This window comes from Urocampus carinirostris, chromosome 15 (assembly GCF_059441175.1).
Source record: "Urocampus carinirostris isolate Australia breed hairy pipefish chromosome 15, RoL_Ucar_1.0, whole genome shotgun sequence".
In the NCBI taxonomy this organism is placed as follows: Eukaryota; Metazoa; Chordata; class Actinopteri; order Syngnathiformes; family Syngnathidae; genus Urocampus; species Urocampus carinirostris.
Window position 1 is genome coordinate 34,524,237 of NC_142363.1, and position 21,973 is coordinate 34,546,209.

At 39.2% G+C, this 21,973-nt stretch overlaps 1 protein-coding gene across 3 annotated transcripts in view; it reads left to right on the forward strand.

The window, feature by feature from the left end:
• The first annotated feature begins 644 nt into the window (after positions 1-644).
• dph6 (diphthamine biosynthesis 6) overlaps positions 645-21,973 on the forward strand; it is a 136,083-nt gene continuing 114,754 nt past the window's right edge. For 2 of the 3 annotated variants that reach the window (XM_088354268.1, XM_088354269.1), the window contains exons 1-3: positions 3,452-3,578; positions 3,756-3,847; positions 6,226-6,410. In XM_088354268.1, coding sequence (XP_088210394.1) covers positions 3,502-3,578; positions 3,756-3,847; positions 6,226-6,410 — 354 coding nt within the window. In that variant the 5' untranslated portion in view covers positions 3,452-3,501. Of the gene's footprint in view, positions 741-3,451; positions 3,579-3,755; positions 3,848-6,225; positions 6,411-21,973 lie in introns of those variants that run through there. The other variant, XM_088354270.1, reaches the window with a different exon arrangement.

The following is a 21,973-nucleotide window of genomic DNA, read 5'->3' on the forward strand; positions in this document are numbered from 1 at the left end:
ATGTGACGTTCGTTCGTTTCTGAGATGGGGATAGCATGGTCAAATTGCCGTCTAGCAGGGGTGTCAAAGTCATTTGAACTCGGGGGCCACACGATAGAACAAACATTCTGTCAGGGGCCGGACTAGTAGATTAAAGAGAAAGAAAAAGAGAGATAAAGAAATAAGAGAAAGAGGGAGGGAAAAGGAGAGAGGGCGGGACAAAGAAAGAAAAAGAGAGAGAAGGAGAGAGCATGAGAAACAAAAGAGATAAAAAGAAAGTCGTGAGAGAGGGGGAAAGAAAGGGAGAGGAAGAAAGAAATCCAAAGAGAAATAGAAAGACAGAAGGAGAGAAAAGAGAAAAGAAAGAGTGAAGGAAAAAATGAAAATAAGTTAAATAATTATAATAATTAAATTGTTTTTCGCAGGTAATGAAACTCATCTCATCTCATTAGCCGTACCGCTTATCCTCATTAGGGTCGCGGGGGGGCCGGAGCCCATCCCAGCCATCTCCGGGCAGTGGGCAGGGGACACCCTGAACTGGTTGCCAGCCAATCGCAGGGCACACGGGGACAGACAACTCACTCGCTCAGTCACACCTAGGGACAATTTGGACCGGCTGGGATGGGCTCCAGCCCCCCCGCGACCCTAATGAGGATAAGCGGTACGGCTAATGAGACGAGATTAAATCTGCCCCCGTGTGGAAAATGTCGGCTTTCCTGTTCATCTTTTCCGTCAAGAAACGAGTGCGCCTAAATTGTTGGGTGAGTGTAGGTTGTGTTTGGTTCATGGAGTCCGATAACTCATTCGAACGATAAAATAAATAAGAATTATTTGTAATTTTTTTGGGGGGGGTTAAAATCTATATTTTGAGAGTTGTGTCCGGAAAAAAATCAACGCACCAGTCTTTGGATGGGAATTCCAGCGGCATGTTTGCTGCAGACTTTCGGGAGGGAATACAAGAGAAGGGAGTTGCCTTCCTGCATTTTGTCGACTCAAACGGAATGCGTTGCCTTTGGCCCGCTTTGGGGCAGAAGGTGAGCGGCAAAGCAACGGCAATTACTCGTCTCTTGCTCAACGACGCCGAGCAAAAAGAGCATCAAAAGCTTTTCCTCCGAGCCACGACGCCATCCTTCCATCCCCTCGGAGGAAACCGCGCGCGCATGCGCAGGCTCTGCAGAACCGCAAATGCCGCCGCCTGGACTTGGCGAAGCTCCCCAGAGAGAAGTTAGGTAGAGAGAGGATGTGTGTCGGTGGGGGTGGTGGGCGGGGGGCTTACACTATGCTTTACAGTCGTGTTGACTAGATGGATGGATGGGTGTGCGCAGCGAGAAAGAGATAGAAGAGAGAAAAGGAGGGAGAGAGAGACAAAAAGAATAAAGAGAGAGGGTGAGGGAGACAAAAAAGAATAGAGAAACAAAAGAGAGAGAAATAGAGAGACCAAAAAGAAGAGAGACGAAAAGAGAGCAAGAGAGAGGAACACTAGAGAGACTAAAAAGGAGAGAGACGGGCAAAAAGAAGAGAGGGAGCGAGAGAGCGAAAGTGAGAGACAAAAATAATAGACAAAGAAAAACAGAGAGAAGAGATGGAGAGGGGAAAGAAGAGACAGATAGAAAAAAAGTGAAATAGAAAAAAAACTGACTGAATAGGAGTGAGTGAGGCAAATATAGAGAAAAAGAAAAACAGGGAAGAGGAGATAAAGGAACAGAGACAAAAAGAAGATATAGAGAGTGAGAGAGACAAAAAGATTAGAGGGACAAAAAGAGTGAGACAGAGAGAGGAACAATAGAGGGACGGATAAAGGAGAGAGACGGGCAAAAAAGAGAGGGAGAGAGAGAGAGAGAGAGTGGGAGACAAAAAGAATAAACAAAAAAAGAGAGAAGAGATATAGAGAGGAAAGGAGAGACAGAAAGAAAAAACAGCGGCAGAGAGAAAAAAGTGAAATAGAAAAAAAACTGACTGAATAGGAGGGAGTGAGGCAAAAATAGAGAAAAAGAAAAACAGGGAAGAGGAGATAAAGAAAGAGAGACAAAAAGAAGATAGAGAGAGTGAGAGAGATAAAAAGAATATAAAGACAAAAAAGGAGAGAGACAGGCAAAAAGAAGAGAGGGAGCGAGAAAAAGAAAGAGAAAAAAGGTAGTGAGAGACAAAAATAATAAACAAAAAAGAAAGAAGAGATAAAGAGAGACAGAAAGAAAAAAAATCAGCGTCAGAGAGAAAAAAGTGAAAGAGAAAAAAACTGACTGAATAGGAGTGAGGGAGGCAAAAATAGAGACAAAAAAACAGGGAAGATGAGATAAAGAAAAATAGAGAGAAAAAAAAAGGAGTGACTAAAACAAAAAGAAGAAAGAGAGAAGGAAATAGAGAGATGAGAGGTGAGGTAGAAAGAAAAAAGAGAGCAGGACAGAAAAAAGTGAACAAGAAAGAAGAGAGACCTAAAAAGAGTGAGTGAGGGAGAGAAAAGAGCAAGAAATGGAGAGCAAATAAGAAGCAGGGATAAAAAGAAAGAGAAAATAATAAAAGCAAGATACAGAAAAAGTGGTGGAGAGAACAGAGCAGATTAAAAGAGAGAGAGAGAACGGGAGTCAGGGGAAGTATAGAGGCAGTGAGAGAAAAGACAGTGAGGAAGAAGAAGCCAGAGGGAAAAGAAAGAGAAAAAAAAAGAGTGAGGGAAAAAGTGACAGAGAATACCGAGGCAGAAAAAGAGAGGGAAGTGTGGGGGGAGAAAAAAGAGAAAATAAAGAGAGTGCAAGAGAGATTAAAACAACAGAGAAAAAACAGATTTAGAAGGAGCGAGGGAGACAGAGGTGCAGAAAAACAGAAAAAGAAAGAAGGAAAGAAAAAGGAAGGGGAAAGGATAGGAGAGGCGCAGGGCAAAGGAGAAAATAAAGAGAGCGAGGGATAGAAAAAAGTGAAAGAAAAAAAAAGACCGAAAAGAAGCGACGGAGAGAAATGCAGAAAAAGAGAGGGATACAGTTAAAGAGAGATGGGGAAAAAATAAATGGACATCAAACAATAACAGGAAAACAAAGAGAGCGAAAGACAGAACAAAGAGAAAGGAGGAAAAAAGAGTGCAAGAGAAAGGGAGAAATGAGATGAAAATAGAGGTAGAGAGAGAAAATAAGAAAGAAGAGAGACACAGAAAAAAAAAGAAAATAGAGACAGAGATAAAGAAATAAAGGGAGAGAAAACCAAAGAAAGTGAGTGATCAGTACAGAAAGAAAGATAGAGAGAGAAAAAAGTGTGATAGAGATAAAAAAGAAAATGGGGCGAAAAATAAATATACAGAGTAACAGCGAGAGAGAGAGAGAGAGAGAGAGAGAGAGAGAGAGAGAGAGAGAGAGAGAGAGAGAGAGAGAGAGAGAGAGGGGGCAGGCAATGTTCTCGACATACGTTATAGTCACTCTCACATATTCTATTCAGGCATATTTTCGAACACCGCATAAACTCTGGGTCCTTCCACCCGGAAGTCATCTCACATGTACACAGACATGCCCATACACCACCGGCTTTTCCTTGCCTCACATGAGTCAACTTTACTCACAATTTTTGGGATTAACTTCTAAAATAAAACTCAAAATGAAAGTCGTTGCTTTAATAAGGTAGATAAACAGCTTTCATTTTTGAATAATGTTAAATGGTTTTTAAAATGAGTCATTCTACATGACTCTACATTGATAAAGTAACGTAACGCATTATTCGTTGTTGTGTTTCTTAAGAAGGATTAAAAATGGCCACGAATGAATTTGTGAACTAGTGTGTCTGTGTTGTGGTTCCAGTGGAGGCAAGGACAGCTGTTACAACATGATGCAGTGTGTGGCTGCTGGCCATCACATTGTAGCTCTGGCCAACCTGCGCCCTGCACACAAAGGTGGGCATGCATTCATTATGATGGTGCTTTCATTCTCATCCAGCTTATGTTTCAAACATTGTTTTGCGTTGTTTTGATTTTCAGATGTGCAGGTGCAATAAAAGTAGACGTTAATTCTGCATGTAGAAGAGATATTCCAACTGTGTTATGCAACATTTTGAATACTAAAAAAACTCGGGCGTGCAGTCAAGTCATGTCATGTTTATTTGTGACCCCCTTAATCACAAGGAGACTCAAAGGGCTGCACAGACCACAGATTATTGCAAACTACAGACTATTAAGACACCATCCCCTGATCTAAAACCTACAGGAGGGCAAGGAAAAACTCAAAAACCTCAACTAAAGTCAAGTCATGTTTATTTGTGACACCCTTAATCACAAAGAGACTCAAAGGGCTGCACAGACCACAGATTATTGCAAACTACAGACTATTATGACACCATCCCCTGATCTAAAACCTACATGAGGGCAAGGGTAAACTCAAAAACCTCAAGTCAAGTCATGTTTATTTGTGATGCCCTTAATCACAAGAAGTCTCAAAGGGCTGCACAAACCAAAGTTTATTGCAAACCACAGACTATTATGACACCATCCCCTGATCTAAAACCGACATGAGGGCAAGGGAAAACTTGAAAACCTCAAGCCAAGTCAAGTCCTGTTTATTTGTGACGCCCTTAATCACAAAGAGTCTCAAAGGGCTGCAGAGACCACAGATTATTGCAAACTACAGACTATTAAGACACCATCCCCTGATCTAAAACCTACAGGAGGGCAAGGAAAAACTCAAAAACCTCAACTAAAGTCAAGTCATGTTTATTTGTGACACCCTTAATCACAAAGAGACTCAAAGGGCTGCACAGACCACAGATTATTGCAAACTACAGACTATTATGACACCATCCCCTGATCTGAAACCTACATAAGGGCAAGGGTAAACTCAAAAACCTCAAGTCAAGTCATGTCTATTTGTGATGCCCTTAATCACAAGAAGTCTCAAAGGGCTGCACAGACCACAAATTATTGCAAACCACAGACTATTATGACACCATCCCCTGATCTAAAACCTACATGAGGGCAAGGGAAAACTCAAAAACCTCAAGTAAAGTCAAGTCATGTTTATTTGTGACACCCTTAATCACAAAGAGACTCAAAGGGCTGCACAGACCACATATTATTGCAAACTACAGACTATTATGACACCATCCCCTGATCTAAAACCTACATGAGGGCAAGGAAATACTCAACAATCTCAAGTCAAGTCATGTTTATTTGTGATGCCCTTAATCACAAGAAGTCTCAAAGGGCTGCACAGACCACAGATTATTGCAAACCACAGACTATTATGACACCATCCCCTGATCTAAAACCTACATGAGGGCAAGGAAAAACTCAAAACCTTAACTTGGGGAAAATGAAGAAACCTTGAGAAAGGACCAGACATGAGGTAATCCCCCTTCCAGGATGACCAGGCTGCAATGGATGTTGTAATAACAGTTAATACACAGATATCATCAACAGGAAATATAGGTCATTCATAAGCTATAGAATAGAGTAGTACAGCAGACCTTCGGGAGACAACATTTATCCACCCTGATTGGGGGGTCGTAAAGTGAAATTGCTGCATGGCGGGGATTGAAAGCTCTGGTATTCAACTGTTCTGAACCGCCGGATAAAAACGTGAAAATAACAAAACAGTATACAATAAGTACTAATTACATGTAAAATACTGGAATGTATGTTTAAGGTTTCTATAAGTATGTTTAAAGCTTGTATATGTAACCTGTATTGTTTTGTACTAAAAAATAAACATTTCATCTTATGCTCTATAAAGATGAATAAAGTGATGTTTAACTTACTTTTGGAAGATGAGCTTCAAGAGTTAGGCGACCTCCTCCTCCGTGGTAAAAAAAGTGTCAGAAAAAATGGATCCGACCATTTTCTCAACCGCATCAAGCTTTCTTATTCCACTTTCATTTCAAAAGAAAGGGCTGGCCTCCTCTTTACACTTCACACCTACCATATTGAATGGATGCACGAGACATTAAACGATAAGAATGTCAAAGTTCTTAGCGTGCTAGAGATACAGTGCAGTGTGTATACACACAAACTAGTAAGAGGAAGCTGGATTTCTTCTCTGGGGTGGATGTTTGAAGACCTCTAAGAAGTGGCGTAAAGAAGCACTACAGTAATGTCCTGTACTCGGGGGAAAAAGGTGCACACAATAAAAAAATGTAGCACAGCAATGTCCGGATATGTTTAAACATCCTGAAAAAAAATGTTCGAGTCTACAAGTCGAATGGTCTTAAGTAGGGGAGCGTCTGTGTATAGTTAAACGAGATTTGCTCAAACCTGTCCTCACTAACCCTCCACTGTTGCAGACGAGCTGGACAGTTACATGTACCAAACGGTAGGCCACCAAGCCATCGAGCTGTACGCCGAGGCCATGGACTTGCCCCTTTACCGACACACCATCCAAGGATCCAGCATAGACACCGGCAGAGACTATCAGGAGACAGAGGGGGATGAGGTGGAAGACCTTTATCAGTTGCTGAGCCTTGTCAAGGTACGTCTTGCTCGCTTATGCCTTGGGGCAGTATCAACTAAGAGGTAAAGACATTTAATAAAATGTAAATAAATCGCCACTTTGATGATTAGTGAGTCAAAACCAGGAATGCACTGAAGTTATTGGAGCAATAACGGCCAAATAGTTGTCGACCCGATAATTAGTCACTGGATGTTACGCTTTATTATTCAATCAGCTGACTGTATTTGTTAGAGGATTGATAGATAGATACTTCATTCATTCCCATTGGGAAATTCACCCTTCCAGCAGTTTCTTTGTGTTGAAAAATAAAACAATAAAATAAAGATATAGAATACAAAAATACCCAATATAACGTTTTGCTATAGAGTATTTAAATAGTGCTACGGAAAATACACACTGTAATAAAAATAGGGTAATATGCAAATGTGCGGGTGGGGTTTCATGTGGGCTTTTACTCCCCCGGGTGGAGTTAAAGAGCCTCATGGCATGACGTTTTCTAAGCAATAATGTTCATCATTTTAATATATTTTCCTTTTCTAAAGGAGCAGTTCTGGTCTCCTCTCTATTTCTAAATAATTTTCGAAAGCCATCGAAGCTGACACTAAAAGTTCTAAACATTATACTTCTTCCTCATTAGAATGTGTTTTGATTTTCTATAGGAGTAGTAGCACGACTAAGTCTAGTCTCCTCTTTATCTTTTTGTAATGTGCGCAAGGCACTGCAAAACCGTGCTAGGATTAGATGGCTGTTGTGATTGTACGGGCTAAGCTTTAGTGATTACATTGAGTTTGTATTGTTTGTAGGGTGTTTTTTTTGTTTTTTGAACTTCATTGTGTTTTAGTGCGTGAACGCTGTTTAATTCCAAAATTGACAGCCAGCTGACCAAGTCACAAATGAGCATCCTAATCGCGACACAAGGTGTAATTATTATGTATTGGACATATACAAAGTGTAGTGTAAATATATTCATGTTTTATACTCCTTTAGTAAATCAACCCTACCATAAATACACTGACCACTATGGTCACTATCTCCACTGTGTTGTAAAAGGATAGTGGGATGTTTGGACGCGTTCTCAGGGTACGATGCGGCAGGGGTAAACCAGTGAAAGCTGTCTGTCCTGTTGTTGAACAGAAGAGTGTGTTGTGACATGGCCGTTTTCTTGTGTCCCGTTTCCCGAGGTGCGGGAAAATGCTTGAAATAGTTGCCCTGGCAGTCTGACCCTATATACCACACAATGGATGAAGAAACATGTTTATAAAGTGTGCAAAAATGACGCCAATACGCCTGCTCTCATGGCTTGCCATTATGGCGTTGACATGTGAAGCCTCACTGCCCCCTACTGGTCGCACCCGAGAGGACAGCTCTATCTAGAAAATCGGCTTTTTTAACAAACGGCTCCTCAGTTTTTTTTTAATGCGATATTATCAATAGTAATCAAACATTAAGCACTTCATTTTTTAATACTTTCATTTGTTTGCAGGTGATCCCTGAAAATCACATGAAATATGAATTAAAATATTCACACTTCTACAAAATCAGTAAAATACAAAAAAGGATAGCTTTTTACACACTGAAAAGTCGAACATCACAAAATCCCTGTAATTGCGAAACAATAAAATAGAAATTAAAAGTATTTAGGCCGGCACAGCGACTAGGTGGTTAGCACGCAGACGGTCCAAGGTTCAATTCCAGCTAGCGCAACCTCAGCATTTTGCATGTTCTTGCCCTGTTTCCGTGGATTTCCTCCCACATTTCAAAATCATGCATGGCAGGCTAATTGGCCGGTCTAAATTGTTCCTAGGTGTGAATGAGCGAGTGACTTGTCTGTCTCTCTGTTCCCTGCCCACTGCCAGATTACAGCTGGGATGGGCTCCTGGACCCCCGCGACCCTACTGAGGATAATTGATTGATGGATGGGTGCGCTCTCTAGTGCCACAAATAAATGATAAGAATGAAGAAAATTAACTATTTACAATACTATTTTTATTCATTTAAACACAAATCCTCTTAAAACACGCAGAAAAATATAAATTAAAGTAAGAAAAACGAAAAGCAAAAGATCTGCAGTCGATTGAAAGATTGAATGCACTCTGCTCAGCAGCAATCAAAATGAGTCAACATTTTGCTCATTTTTCTTCTTTTTAAACAATCATTACTTTCTTTTTTTTTAATTCCGATTTCGACTTAATTATTACCCAACACCTCTAGAGCCCTTTTTGTGTTTGTAATCAAGTGAGGCATAGCCAAGCTGCACATGAATTGATAAAGCAGTATGTCAGAATTCGTGTCAGTTTATAGCAGCCCATTGACACAAAAAGATTGTGGATCGTAGATAGAAACAGCTCAAAATGGCACAAAGTTATGTGAATTTCCCTGCGGGGATGAATAAAGTATCTATCTAATCTATCTATCTATCTATCTATCTATCTATCTATCTATCTATCTATCTATCTATCTATCTATCTATCTATCTATCTATCTAGACATCTAGACATCTAGACATCTAGACATCTAGACATCTATCTAGAGATCTATCAAAGTATGTGCTCGCAGCAAGATAGCAACTTTACTTTAGTCATCAAAGTCAATAATAATAAAAAAATGTTCTTTTGATCGGCGCTGGATTCCTTACTTTGAATGTACAGGGAAAAATGAAAAATTGGCTTTAAAGTGCTTAAAAAGTACTTGAATTTGGCCATGAAAAAGCTGTATGCATCCTAGATGTATTTCCACACAATGAACGCATATTCCAGTTAAAAAGTGATCTTTTTGTGTATAATTGTATAATAAATGTTAGAAAATCAATGTAACAAAATATGTACCCAATGTGGTGCACACGTGCAAGTTCGGTTTTATAGCGATCCTAAATTTCCAGTCTCCCTGACAGCGAAGAAAAATGTTGACGGCACACCAAAGTCTGGTAACTCTCGCCGTCGCGCAGCATGCGCTCGACCGGCCGCTTCGGCCGTTCGCGGAGCTCTCGGCGCGCCACTAAACTTTCTCCCGTCGGTTCAGGTTCACGACACATGTCACGGCGCCGAGATGTTTTACAAGTTCTCCTCTTTGGATTCTTACTCACTTAGTAGGCCATTAGCGGCGTCTCGGAGGAGCTTTACTTGTCTGATTCCATCTGGCCCTCTCCACGGCCGCGCTGCTCTCAGCACGTGTCGTAAAGTGCCGCTAAACTGCACGGCAGATGACAAAATCGTGTCCGTGCTCTTAATCTGTCGTATTTGGTATGTCGCGCTCAGAATCGGACGATTAAAGTTTTATATAGGACGCTGGAACTTTTGAATGATTTTGTCAGAACACAATGGCTTCGTATTTCATTTAATGGGGCTATAGATCTTTGGAGTACTGGAAACATGTTACACAGTGAGCCAGCCGGAGCAATAACCAACTGCGCTTGTCATATAAAGATATTAGGATGTTCCAAAAATATAGTGTCCTTATTTTTATTTCCACACTGCCCAAATGTTAAAATACTGTAAAGCCTCGCTTATCATGAGGGTTCTGGTGCCAAATATTCATAATAAACGAGGGATTAATAGTCTAAATTGAAGTTTTTTGGTTCCAAAGGAGCCCGGCCAAAATTATAGGTGTCCTTATATGTGCCTTAGCAATAGGTAGATAATGAGTATGTATTTTCAACTTTTAGCTGATTAATTTACTTACTTAAACGAAAAAAAATAAAAAATAAATGGGACAAGTGATACAGAAAATGAACGCAAATCTGAGCAAACATCTTAATCTGTTAGGTATTATTTTACTCAAAAACAGGTTAAAAATGAAATGAGAACAAAAATCAATCTAAATATTTTTCTGGACTTGCCCCTTTACCGACAGGAAGGGTGAATTTCCCAATGGGAATGAATAAAAAAAAAACTAAAAAAAGAAAAATTCTACTGAAAATCAACAAAAATATAACTCAAATCACTGGAAAAAATATTAATAATAACTGTTATTGTTCTTATTTTACTCAAAAATATATTTAAAAAAAATCAACTTGATTATTTTTTTAACTTTACTAAAAAACAAGTTAAAAAAGAAAACAATGCAAAAAAAAAACGGATGTGCAAAAATCTTCACTTGTATGTTCTTATTCAAGTCCAAAAACAAGTTAAAAAATACAAGAATAGTACTGAATATGAGCAAATTCTAAGGCAATAAACTGACTAAAATATACAACGGTAATGTAATTATTTTACCCCAAAACAATCTAAATAAGAAAAGACGGAAAAGCTTTTAGTGCTAACCGCTCTGACCAACTTTAGCTATTGCATGTGATGGTCGCAGATGCAACTTTTTTTTTCTTTTGTTTCCTTTACTAGCCACTTATGGTATCCACTCTCAGAATACTTATTCTAATTCTTGTTCAAAAATGAAAAGAAAATGCAAAATCCACAGGATAAAGAATCCAGAATAAATATCCACAAAACCCAAATTATATTTATTACCCAATGTAGACGTATGGCTTGCCGCTAGCTGCAATTGTTATCAAGTCTGTGTAAATAAAACATGCTCTTGTAATCTTTTACTGGCATTTTAGTCGCTTCGAACGTTAGCCAGTAAAGTTAGCTGCTCACAGCAGCTCTTCGGGCTTCCAGAGTGTCTTCTTCCAATGCACACGCTTCAGCTACAACAATCTCTTGTGGTTAATCATAACACACTGACCCTTTAACTCATTTCACTTCTTTTGAAATGAGCTGACAGGGAATAGATTTACTTATGGGAAGATACCTGCAACTTTTTGGGGGCCCTGGAAAGGGCTGTAATTATCCCTTTGGGTGCACATTGATGTCGATTGTACCCCGCGGGCCACAGATGAACTCTTACTGTACCCCCTTTTCTGACACGTGCTTGTGGTAAACTATGTCATCCTGTTTTTAGAAGCCCTGCGGTCAAGACTCTATAATCACCAAGAGCTGCTAATTTGCCCATTTCCAATTAGAGCCGCAACTAATGACTGTTTTAATAGTCGGCTAGACACTGACTATCGAAAAGATTAGTCAAATTCCAAATAACTTTTTATTGTCTTATAAATTTAGCATGAAGTTGTTTCAATGATGTGGCATATGATAATAAACACGAGGAAAAATGGCAACAATCAGGGCTCATATGCAGTGTTCATTTTACCTGTGAAAGTGATGGGTCCCGGGGACTCGCATGCTTGAAAATCTATGGGTCCCAACAGAGATCTATGGCTCCCCAAAATTTAGTGTTATCGAGGTTGAAATTGTAAATCGGCGACAAAGATATAATATAAATCTATATATTCATTCAGATAGATAGATAGATAGATAGATACTTTATTCATCCCCTAAGGGAAATTCAAATTTCCAGCAGCATCCCTGAGCTGAGAACAGTACAATAATAAAGCCAAAAGAATACAATATACAAATACCCAGTGTGACGTGCAAATGCCCACTGTAGCGTGTTATATAGAGTAACTAAATAGTGCTACACAGAATACATATTGCAGTAAGATTCGGTAATATCCAATGTAGGTGGTGTGGTTTAATGTGGGCCTTTACTCTGCCGGGTGGAGTTAAAGAGCCTCATGGCATGAGGAAGAAAAGATCTCTTCAGTCTGTCCGTAGTACAAGACAGTGACAGCAGTCTGTCGCTGAAACTGCTCTTCTGTCTGGAGATAATGCTGTGTAGTGGATGCGATGGATTGTCCATGATTGACCTCAGCTTTTTCAGTGCTCGTCTCTCAGCTACTGTTGTTAGGCTGTCCAGCTCTTTGCCCACAACAGAGCTCGCTTTCCTAGCCAGTTTATTGAGACGAGAGGCATCCTTCTTCTTGACGCTGCCTCCCCAACACGCTGCCGCATAGAAGAGGGCGCTTGCCACTACTGTCTCATAGAATATTTTCAGGAGCTTTTTGCAGATGTTGAAGGAGGCCAGCCTTCTGAGGAAGTAAAGTCGGCTTTGCCCTTTCCTACATAGAGCTTCTGTGTTGGCAGTCCAGTTTTAATCATCACAGTTTATTGGTAATACAAATCAGTTACCACTTCAAGATTTTTCAGTTCACAACAATATTGCACATTATTCAAAATAATATTGCTGAAATAATTATATTATTCTATATTTTCATTCAGTTTTAATCATCACAGTTAATTGATAATACAAAGCAGTTATCACTTCAGATTTTTCACTTCACAAAAATATTGTACATTATACAAAATAATATTGCTGAAATATTAGTCTAGTTATTCGTGCAGTTTTAATCATCACCGTTAATTGGTAATACAAAGCAAGTTATCACTTCAGATTTTCCAATTCATATATTCTTCGTGGTTTGCTGTCCCGCCACAGTTGTAATGCCTTCTCAAGGTCCAATCCATTACCATCCTCCTCATAGCGTAACCAGGAATATAATTGAGAACATTTTGTCAGAAAAGCCCTTGCTAGGAGTATTCTTTTGTTTGTTTTCTTTGGTCGAATCGTTCGCTTCAACACACGTGTTTTCCTTGCCTTCGCGATCTTCCAAGGAATTTCTCCGCCGTTTTTTCGTGCCGGAATTATTGCCGCTGTTATCACTTTCTGCATTATGTTTCGACTTATTACTGACACTGAAGAAATGACCAATTTTGTGTTGATTTTCACCTAATACTAACTTTTTTCGGAGGCATACTTAGCCTTCACCTTCCCTCGACGACAACCACCACAACAATGACGAAACAACGAGATCTCGTTTTCCGAGATCGGCGTGCAGACGAAAACTCGAACCGCGAGACCAAAACAACAATGGCGGATCTGCCTGACAAAAAGTTTGGAGTGCGGTAAATCTTAATTTGAAAAAAATGTAATCGGGTACTAATGACAATTTTGTGTCAAAAAAGTTGCGTCCCGGGGATGCACGTTGATTTGAGGCTATGCGTCCCCAGCAAAAACGATGCCTCTGGCACGCAGGGACGCGGGCAAACGAGAACACTGCATATGAGTGCTTAAAATCATTGAAAATGCTTAAATTTTAATGATGTTTTTAAAGTTTGAAGAGCATTTTGGGTGAATTGAAATGAAATGAAATTGCTTGTAAATACTTGAAATTGTTGCCAAGTTTCTCTGCAGCCTGACCCAATAGACTACGCATTGAATGAAGAAACATAAAACTTAAGAACAATTGACTTAATTAGCTTGCACTCTAACCCTAAACCTTAAATACATTTGCTAGTGTTTGTGGGATCGGTAATACTAACGATAATGACAATCAATAATTATTAACAGTCAAAAAAACCTGAATGTAATCGAACCCCAACAGGGGGTGTTTATTCAGTGACAAGGAAGAGCGGGACTGCCGGGGAGCGGAATCTCGGGTGAGTAACTTGAGGAGGTTGTCTTGAGAAGAATGTTCTGGGATGAAGAGCTTGTTGTCTTGATCAGGGAATACCTTGAGATGAGTACAATGACGTTCGGCCAACATGGAGTAGAAGGCCAGAGGGTTGCTAATGATGATTGGTAAAACCTGTACCGTGGAATGGAGGGAGAGACCGCGAAATGGGGAAATGCTGCCATCTCTCGGAGAAGGAAAGGGACCGCGGCCGCCGAACCATGACATCGGATTCCATGCATTTAATTTCAAATACCTTTGTGAGGCACAATCCGGCGTAACTCTCTAGCTCTCTTCTATAGCGAAATATCTATCCATCTATCTATCTACCTTGGTCATATCCCTCAAGAGGGGGTGACCGACAGCACATACAATAACAAAGAAAATTAAAAAGGGAAAAAATAGCAAAAAAACACACACAAAACATTTTTGGACCATGGCCAACCCAAATGCCCAAACACCCAAACAATTTAGGCACCTTGGCACCTAATTTGGTCATGCTTTCGTCCCTCCAGATGAAACTGGACACAAGAAAGCGGCCATGTCACTCAAACTCTTCTGTTCAATAGCAGGGCCCGACAGCTTTCACTGGTTTACCCCTGCCGCATCATACAGGTGCCTGCCCATCTCTTAGAACGCATCCAAACATCCCACTATCCACTCTCCATTCATTCCTATTACCAACAAGAGCTCTAGCTTCCACTAGATTTAGACGGAATATACATATATTAAAACGTACAATTCACATCATCAAAACCATATTAGCTTGAACGTTACTTAAATTTTACAGAGGCGAGTCAGTCTCTCTTTCGTTCAAAAGTCCGACATGCTTTTTCAATGTTCGTGTGTCACCGATCTACCGCCATGATACACAAGGTCTGCTTTTCAAACTTTGTAAGTACTATTTTTTATTGGCCTTATCCAGGCTAAAATGAACTTTGGAAATGTTACGCCAAGTTGATGTTGACGCCGCCATTTCTGTATGTTTATGTTAACGCTCCAGACAGAGATGCTATTGGCTATTGCGCATGCGTGACTCTCGGCAGATTATTTTCATGTAGAGATGCCTCTTTCTTTTGGAAAATTGTATCTGGCAACAATAGTTGACAATGAAATTCGACTTTTTCTTGTATCGATTTTTGTCAACAATATCGACCAATCGTTGCAGCCCTAGATCGCACCATGCGGGCCACAGATGAACTCGTACTGTACCTCCTTTTCTGACACATGTTTGCGGTAAACGACGTCATCTTGTCTTTCCTCCCGCGGTCAGGCCTCTATAATTACCTCGAGCTGCTAATTTGCCCGTTTCGCCGATGACCTCCTCAGTCACACAGGCCATAGATCACGCCAGTTGCCGTCCCCGGGGTTTTTTTCGGACCTCCAGCGAACCTTTCGTTTAGCCCCCCTGCCCCGTCATCGGCTGGCTGGCCACCATAAACAAACCCGGCTTCCTCTCTTCCTTTCTTGCTGAGTGAAGTCAGCCAGAAGAACAACTTTGTGATCTCGGGTGTCAGGGTGTAAATTGGATAGTTCACAAGTTCAGAGTATTTTTCTTATATAAAGAAAAGAAAAAAGAAAAAAAAAAACTTCTTAACGACCATCTCCAAATCTTTACTGGACTTCTAAAGACTTTTGAAGGTTTTAATAATAAACCTTGTCTTTTCTTTTGAAACGACGCCTATAACGTGGCACTAACACAGCGGGAATAAGCAAACTGCGTCATATACATATGTTTACTATTTTCATTCGTGTAGTGGTTAGCACGTTCGCTTAACATGCAAAAGGTCTCCGGTTCGAGACCGGGTGGAAACACATGTTGGCCTGTAAGGGATTGGCGCCACCAAGCTGTACTTTCCCAAGACACACCACAGGAAATGGTGCTCTTACTACCTTAGCAGTTCAGGGATCCAACCAACCGACCGACCATGACCCGCACTCATCATTTCTCGATTAAAAATCAGTATAAAACTTGGTTTCGTTTTTTCTCAACTCAAACTATGCGGTTGGATGCAAAGGGAATCGAACTCGGGTCACGGCGGTTAGAGCGCCGATTCCTAACCAGGATCACCAGTGATATAAATGACATACGAAAAGGTATCATCAAATCGTCACATTATTTTTTATTCCCGGTAACAGAGATTGATGGTAATTCCGTTGTGCATTTGACGTGTAACAATTACAATAAATTATGTTCTATTTGTCCATTCTTTTATTTTTTTTATTTTCTAACAAAAGAAAATTGCAGTTTTGGGGAATATATATAATGCTCAAGTCATTACTCAAAGTCCAGTAATCATTGTTCGGAAGTGGTGTCCTTATATTTCCTATAGTCCATCCATTTTTCCATTTGTCTATGAATTGAGTCAGTATTCTTATTCGTAATTTCATCGTCACCATTACAAATATTTCTTCCACTATTTTTCCTCCTCTATCCCAGCGTTTTCCAGCCTTTTTTGAGCCAAGGCAATATTTTTCCATCAAAAAGACTCCAGGCATACTGTCCCTTGAAAGTATTTAAACATTCATTCCAGTTTTGTCATCTTCCTTTTTTTTATTTTTTTGTTTGAAATTGTCATGTTTCCTAAATTGACAACATTAAGTTTTTCTGGTCATTGTGGATCAATAAGCAATAAGGGTCATTATTTTGGTTGATCATTTTGCTGATGAAAATAATACTTAACTGTTTTTTTTGTTTGTTTTTTAGTCAAGTAGCGACTATAATATAAATCAGCAAAAGTATGTGCAAGATTTCCACCTTATTGACCTTATTTTTATGTAGTCTCTCTCTTAAACAGCTTCACTCAAAAGGACAATTAATAAAGGGGGTTATCTCAATATTGTATAAAGCTCTAAAAATGGGAGCAAGAAGATAATGTAGTGATAAAAGAGGACGAATAGGAGAAGAAGGGCCACTAAATAACCAGCAGTCCGACATGGAAGTTTGAATGGAAAATAAAAATGTGATACTTCTATACACCCTCTATCTAATTGTATTCATGCCTATGCTCGCTTTGCACAATGTTGACTATTTTTTGCACAACGTTGACTATTTTTGCACTTAACTCATATTGCACTAATACAATCCCAAAACTGTATGTAACATCCTACATGCCCACATTTCTTGTGTAAATTATAACCTTATCTTCTTTGTTCTTTTATCCTCACTGTTAAATGTGAACTTGGAGTGCCACGTCCAATTTCGTTGTCACAATATGTTCAACCCATTTTGTAACAATGACAATAAAGGTATATTCTATTCTATTCTATTCTATTCTATTCTATTCTATCACTTCAAAATATAAAAACACATCCAATCTATGTTGGTGTAACTGTGTGTGTCGGAGATTTCACACATATTTTCCGGAATTGCCCTGTAATATTAAATTTCTGGAGAAGTATTCAGATGGAAATAAAATTAATTATTGGTTGGGAGTTGCGGTTGGACCCAATGACCTATGTATTAGGAATTTTGCCAGAAGAATTATTGACTGGTCAACATAAATACGTACTAAGGGTTATGCTTCTAGTAGCAAAAAAAATTATCACAGCTTCTTGGCTAAAACCAAAACTTCCTAACATAAAACAATGGAGAGAAAAATTAAAGCAAATGTACATTATGGAAAAAAAATCACTGCAAGACGTCAACTGAAACTGGATCAATTCGCAAAAAGATGGAACACCTCACCTTTTATTTTATTTATTTTATTAACATTTTTTGTTGTCGTTTCTTTTGTTATTTATGGGTATTTTTTGTTCGTGTTGCTGTATGACGGATGACCCAACCCTCTGTCAAAGTGTATGTGAGAAATAAGTTAAAAAAAAAACAGCTTCACTGAACAAAATTAGTTAATATATTTCCCTGCATTACCTCATGAGCACAATTGACACAATAAATTACTAAAAGAAAATCTGCTGCCACCAACTGATATGAATTCATGTAAACAGCTACTTAACTGATCACTAAAAGAAAGCAAATATACTGAACAATAGCATGCTTTTTTGCAGAGATAGGTTTTTCCCGCGGCACACAAGGTCTCACCGTACACTAGCTTGCTCCGGCATACCGGTTGAAAAGCACGGTTCTATTCTATTTTAAGAATTGTGACAAAAGCTGTTGAATATGTGTGGCCATAATTAAAATTATTTATTAGGAACGTAAACTATGGACACACTACCATCATAACATTTACATAGTAGTCATTTGTTGTCCTTTTAAGTCCAATTCACCATCAGATACACTAAAAAGTTGTTTTCCTCATCGTGCTTTTTTTGTGTTTATTTACATTATATCTTTCAGGACGACTGTCTGATTTCTCCATCCTCTAACAATTATCTCTGGTACTGTGAGTAAGAATAGTGATAATAGAGATCAAATCTCATTCCTTTTGTATTTAGACTAGTAGTTACGATTTGGCACTTTCACCACCACGACCCGGGTTCGATTCCCATTGCATGCTATATTTTGCAATTGTGCTCTGCAATATTTTTCCGTTGATCAATCATTGCACAATCACTGTATAATGCACACCCAAACTTTGGGATCTTTCTAGGTAAAACAAAAAAGTGTATTGTACACGAACAAATTATTGTTCTATTATTTAAGGTTTTCGTAAATAAATATTTGTGGAGGTCCAAACGAAAGGGTCTCAGGATCTGAACCTGGACTGTAGTCCGCCATTGTGGGACACCTGGTATTGACTAATGTTTCCGTTTTTGTTGTTTACTTTAATTTGCAGATTATGCGATAAAAATAAACAAAACTCCGGGTAAGAGAAACGTGTCTGTTTTAAATATATATTTTCTTTTGAATTTCTTGCATAATTTTCCAATTTTAGATGCCCCTTGTAGTTAGGCATGAATGTACAATAGCTTCGAATGTGGAGTAAGATTTTATTTTTATTTTTTTTGCACTATAGGAAAACATAGCGGCTCATAGGCTGGAAAGTGGTAACTCCAAATATTGTGTACACTTTTATTATTTCAAAAACACTTAATTCTAAAAAAACATAAACAACCCCTGCTTCCTCTCCTTGTTTTGGTTGTGTGAAGTCAACCAGAATAAAAACTTTGTGATCTCTGATGTCAGGTTTTAAATTGGATAGTTTACAAGCTCTGAGTATTTTTCCTATCCCCCCCAAAAGTTTTTAAAATAATCTTAATGACAAGCTGCTGATATGGATGAGACATTTTATCTGCGGGAGGGAAAAAACGTGAACTCGTAAAGTGTGATGTTTTGAAGGCAAATTAATTAGAAGTTACAAGATTATATTTGGCAAATGACACCACAGAAAAAGATGAAAGATTTCTTCTGGAGTTCATTGCAGTTTTTTTTCCTCCCAGCCTACCTTCAATTTTATTGAGCCAACAGTGCCATCAGTAGGCCACATCCGAAAGTGCAGCTCCTCCACTTGGATGTTTGGAGCCATTGAGAAAGAATCAAAGGAAAGAGATCATATTCTTCGGAACCTTTTGTTGACGGAAAGGAGAGGAAGAAGAATCCTGATCATAATAGCGAGGAGGAGGGGGGGAAAAATGAGCCATTCATCTGCTGGCAGCGGTGCTAATGACAGGAGGACAATGCCGCCCTATCCTCGGCCTCTTTACTCTTGCCGCTGGACGTGCACGGCGCCGGGCTTTGAACCCGGTAACCCGATCGGGTAGACGTGGGACAGCCGGTTGCCTGTCCCCGCCTGCGAGGTGCTCCTCTTCCTTTTGGGGGGTAAAGGAGATAGAAAAAGAAAAAAATCCAGGACCCAACATCTCACCCTATTTAGAAGATGTTGCACACAATCAAGAAACTATTTCCTCTTCTCAAAAGTATTGAATGAGAAGATTGTGGAGTTTTAGCCAGTGATGGTAGAATATATGTACACCGTAAATTCCGGACTATAAAGCGCACCTGATTATAAGCTGCACCCACCACATTTTAATAGGAAAACTGATTTTGTACATACACAAGCCGCACTTGTATATAAGCCGCATGCGCCCACATTTAATCACGTAACACAAACACAAAATTAACCCAAACCCGACTTCAAGTCCTGCGATTAAAACTAAATGTCTTTCATTAAAGTCCACAGTCCAAAAATCACAGCCGGCAAAATGAACAGAAATTGATACCGGTACTTAAGGTTTGATGCAGACCTGCAGAGTCCGGGTCCCGTTGAAAGTAATCCAAGGAAAAAAGTGTGTGTTTCCAAAGGTAAGGGTGGGAAAAATATATCAGATGAACACATTTACTCACGCAACTCCTTTTTCTTTAACCAACTTTTTACCCCCTCTTCTTTCCTCGTCTGTCCCTCACCTTTAGCGGTCCCCACTTAAACTCGGCACCCCGCGTTTTTTCCGCCCCTCATTTTTCGTTCATCCGTGCAAACCATATCAGAATAAGTGTCTAAAATAAATACAAAAAAATACATTACAAAAATATACAGTTGCAAATACATATTATACACTGGTTACACATATTTACAAAGAAAGACGGTACACCGAGAGAGTTTTCAAAGCTTTAATAATAATAATATAGCTTTGACAGGGCAGTTAATGGTTGCAACACTCGAGCGCCGCTAGCCGCCGTTAGAAAAATGACATAAATTGGCCGCATCACTGAATAAGCCGCAGGGTTTAAGGTTAGGGAAAAAAGTAGCGGCTTATAGTCCGGAATTTACGGTACACGTTTCTAAAAATCTTGTTGACCATTTGATCTGTACTGCCCTTAATCACAAGAAACATCAAAGGGCTGTACGGACTACTGACTACTATTACACCATCCCCTGATCTAAAACCTACATGATGGCAAGCGAAAACTCAAAAACCTCAGCATGAAGAAATTAAGAAATTTAAGTTAATCCCCCTTTGAGGACGGCCAGGCTATAATGGATGTTGCAAGGGCATCAACAGACAATACACAGATATCATCCGCATGAAATATAGGTAATAACAGAATGTGTGGTTGACAGCTTCCTGGGGTCCACATCACTCGTAAGATAATGAATATAAGAGTGTTTTAAGCCTAGATTTAAACAGGTCCACTGAGGTTGCAGGTCTAATCTCAGAGGGCAGAGAATTCCATAGCTCTCGAACCTGCGGATACATTCTTTGCTCTTGGGATCACTCGTAGACCAGCGTTTTTTGAGCGATGGTTCCGAGCAGGAACATAGGGGGGACATTAAATCTGAAAGATTTGAGGTGGCAAGTCCAGTCATAATTTTCTATAATACCAACAGAACCATACAATGGCCTTTTAAACTGACAGGAAGCCTGTGCAAAAGAGCAGCAATCAACTTCAAGTAACAATATTCCGATTATACGTGACAGTGTGTGTTATTTAACAAATTTTATATGTAAAAACACTTAATTTATATATAAAAAAAGCATATTGATTTAGATAATAAGCAAAAATATATTTGTTATACATATAAACATGCATTGAAAATACTACAAAATTTCCATTCAACATACACAACATAAACAAAATGTACGCGTCTTTTTTTGCGGTGTGATTTGCCATCTACTGTTAAGGAGTGCAATTGCCCCTCAGTTCTTTTTGTCCTTTCCTTTAATTATTTTTCCCCAATAAAGGCCCGCAACCCTCTGAAAACAGATCTGTGACCTACCTGTTGCGAAACACTGCTTTAGATCACAAACATCTTAAAGGTGTACATACAAATGGTAAATTCAGGAAGAAATGCCGGCACAGGGATCATTAACGTCTCCATGACAGAAATTAAAATAGAATTCAGGAATACAATGTGAAGGATAATAACCCAAATTAAAAAATAAACCATTAATTTTACCACAAGGTGCTTGTTTTTTGGGGGGTAAAGGTAAAGAATGCTCAGGAAAAAGAAGCTCTTTATCTCTTATAGGGCTGTAATAAAGCAATTTGTTATTTTGGATCATTACCATCTCCATGATATAAATAAGAACAGTGGTTTAGGGGAAAAATCTGGGGGAAAGTAACCAAAATTACTCGTCTTTTTTGGGGGGTAGGTAAAGGAGGCATGGGGAAAAAAAAACCTTTATTCTAGATCACAAACATAAATACAAATGGAAACAATTTGAGGAAAAGGAGGCACGGGGAAAAAGTCAGTTTTTCTAGATCACAAACATTTTCCTCACATAAATGGGAATTGGATTTAGAAAAATATTGTTCGGTAAAGGTAACCAAAATGATCTGATAAACCATTTATATGCCCGCGTAGTAACCAAAATGAATTAATAAACAATTCTAATCCTG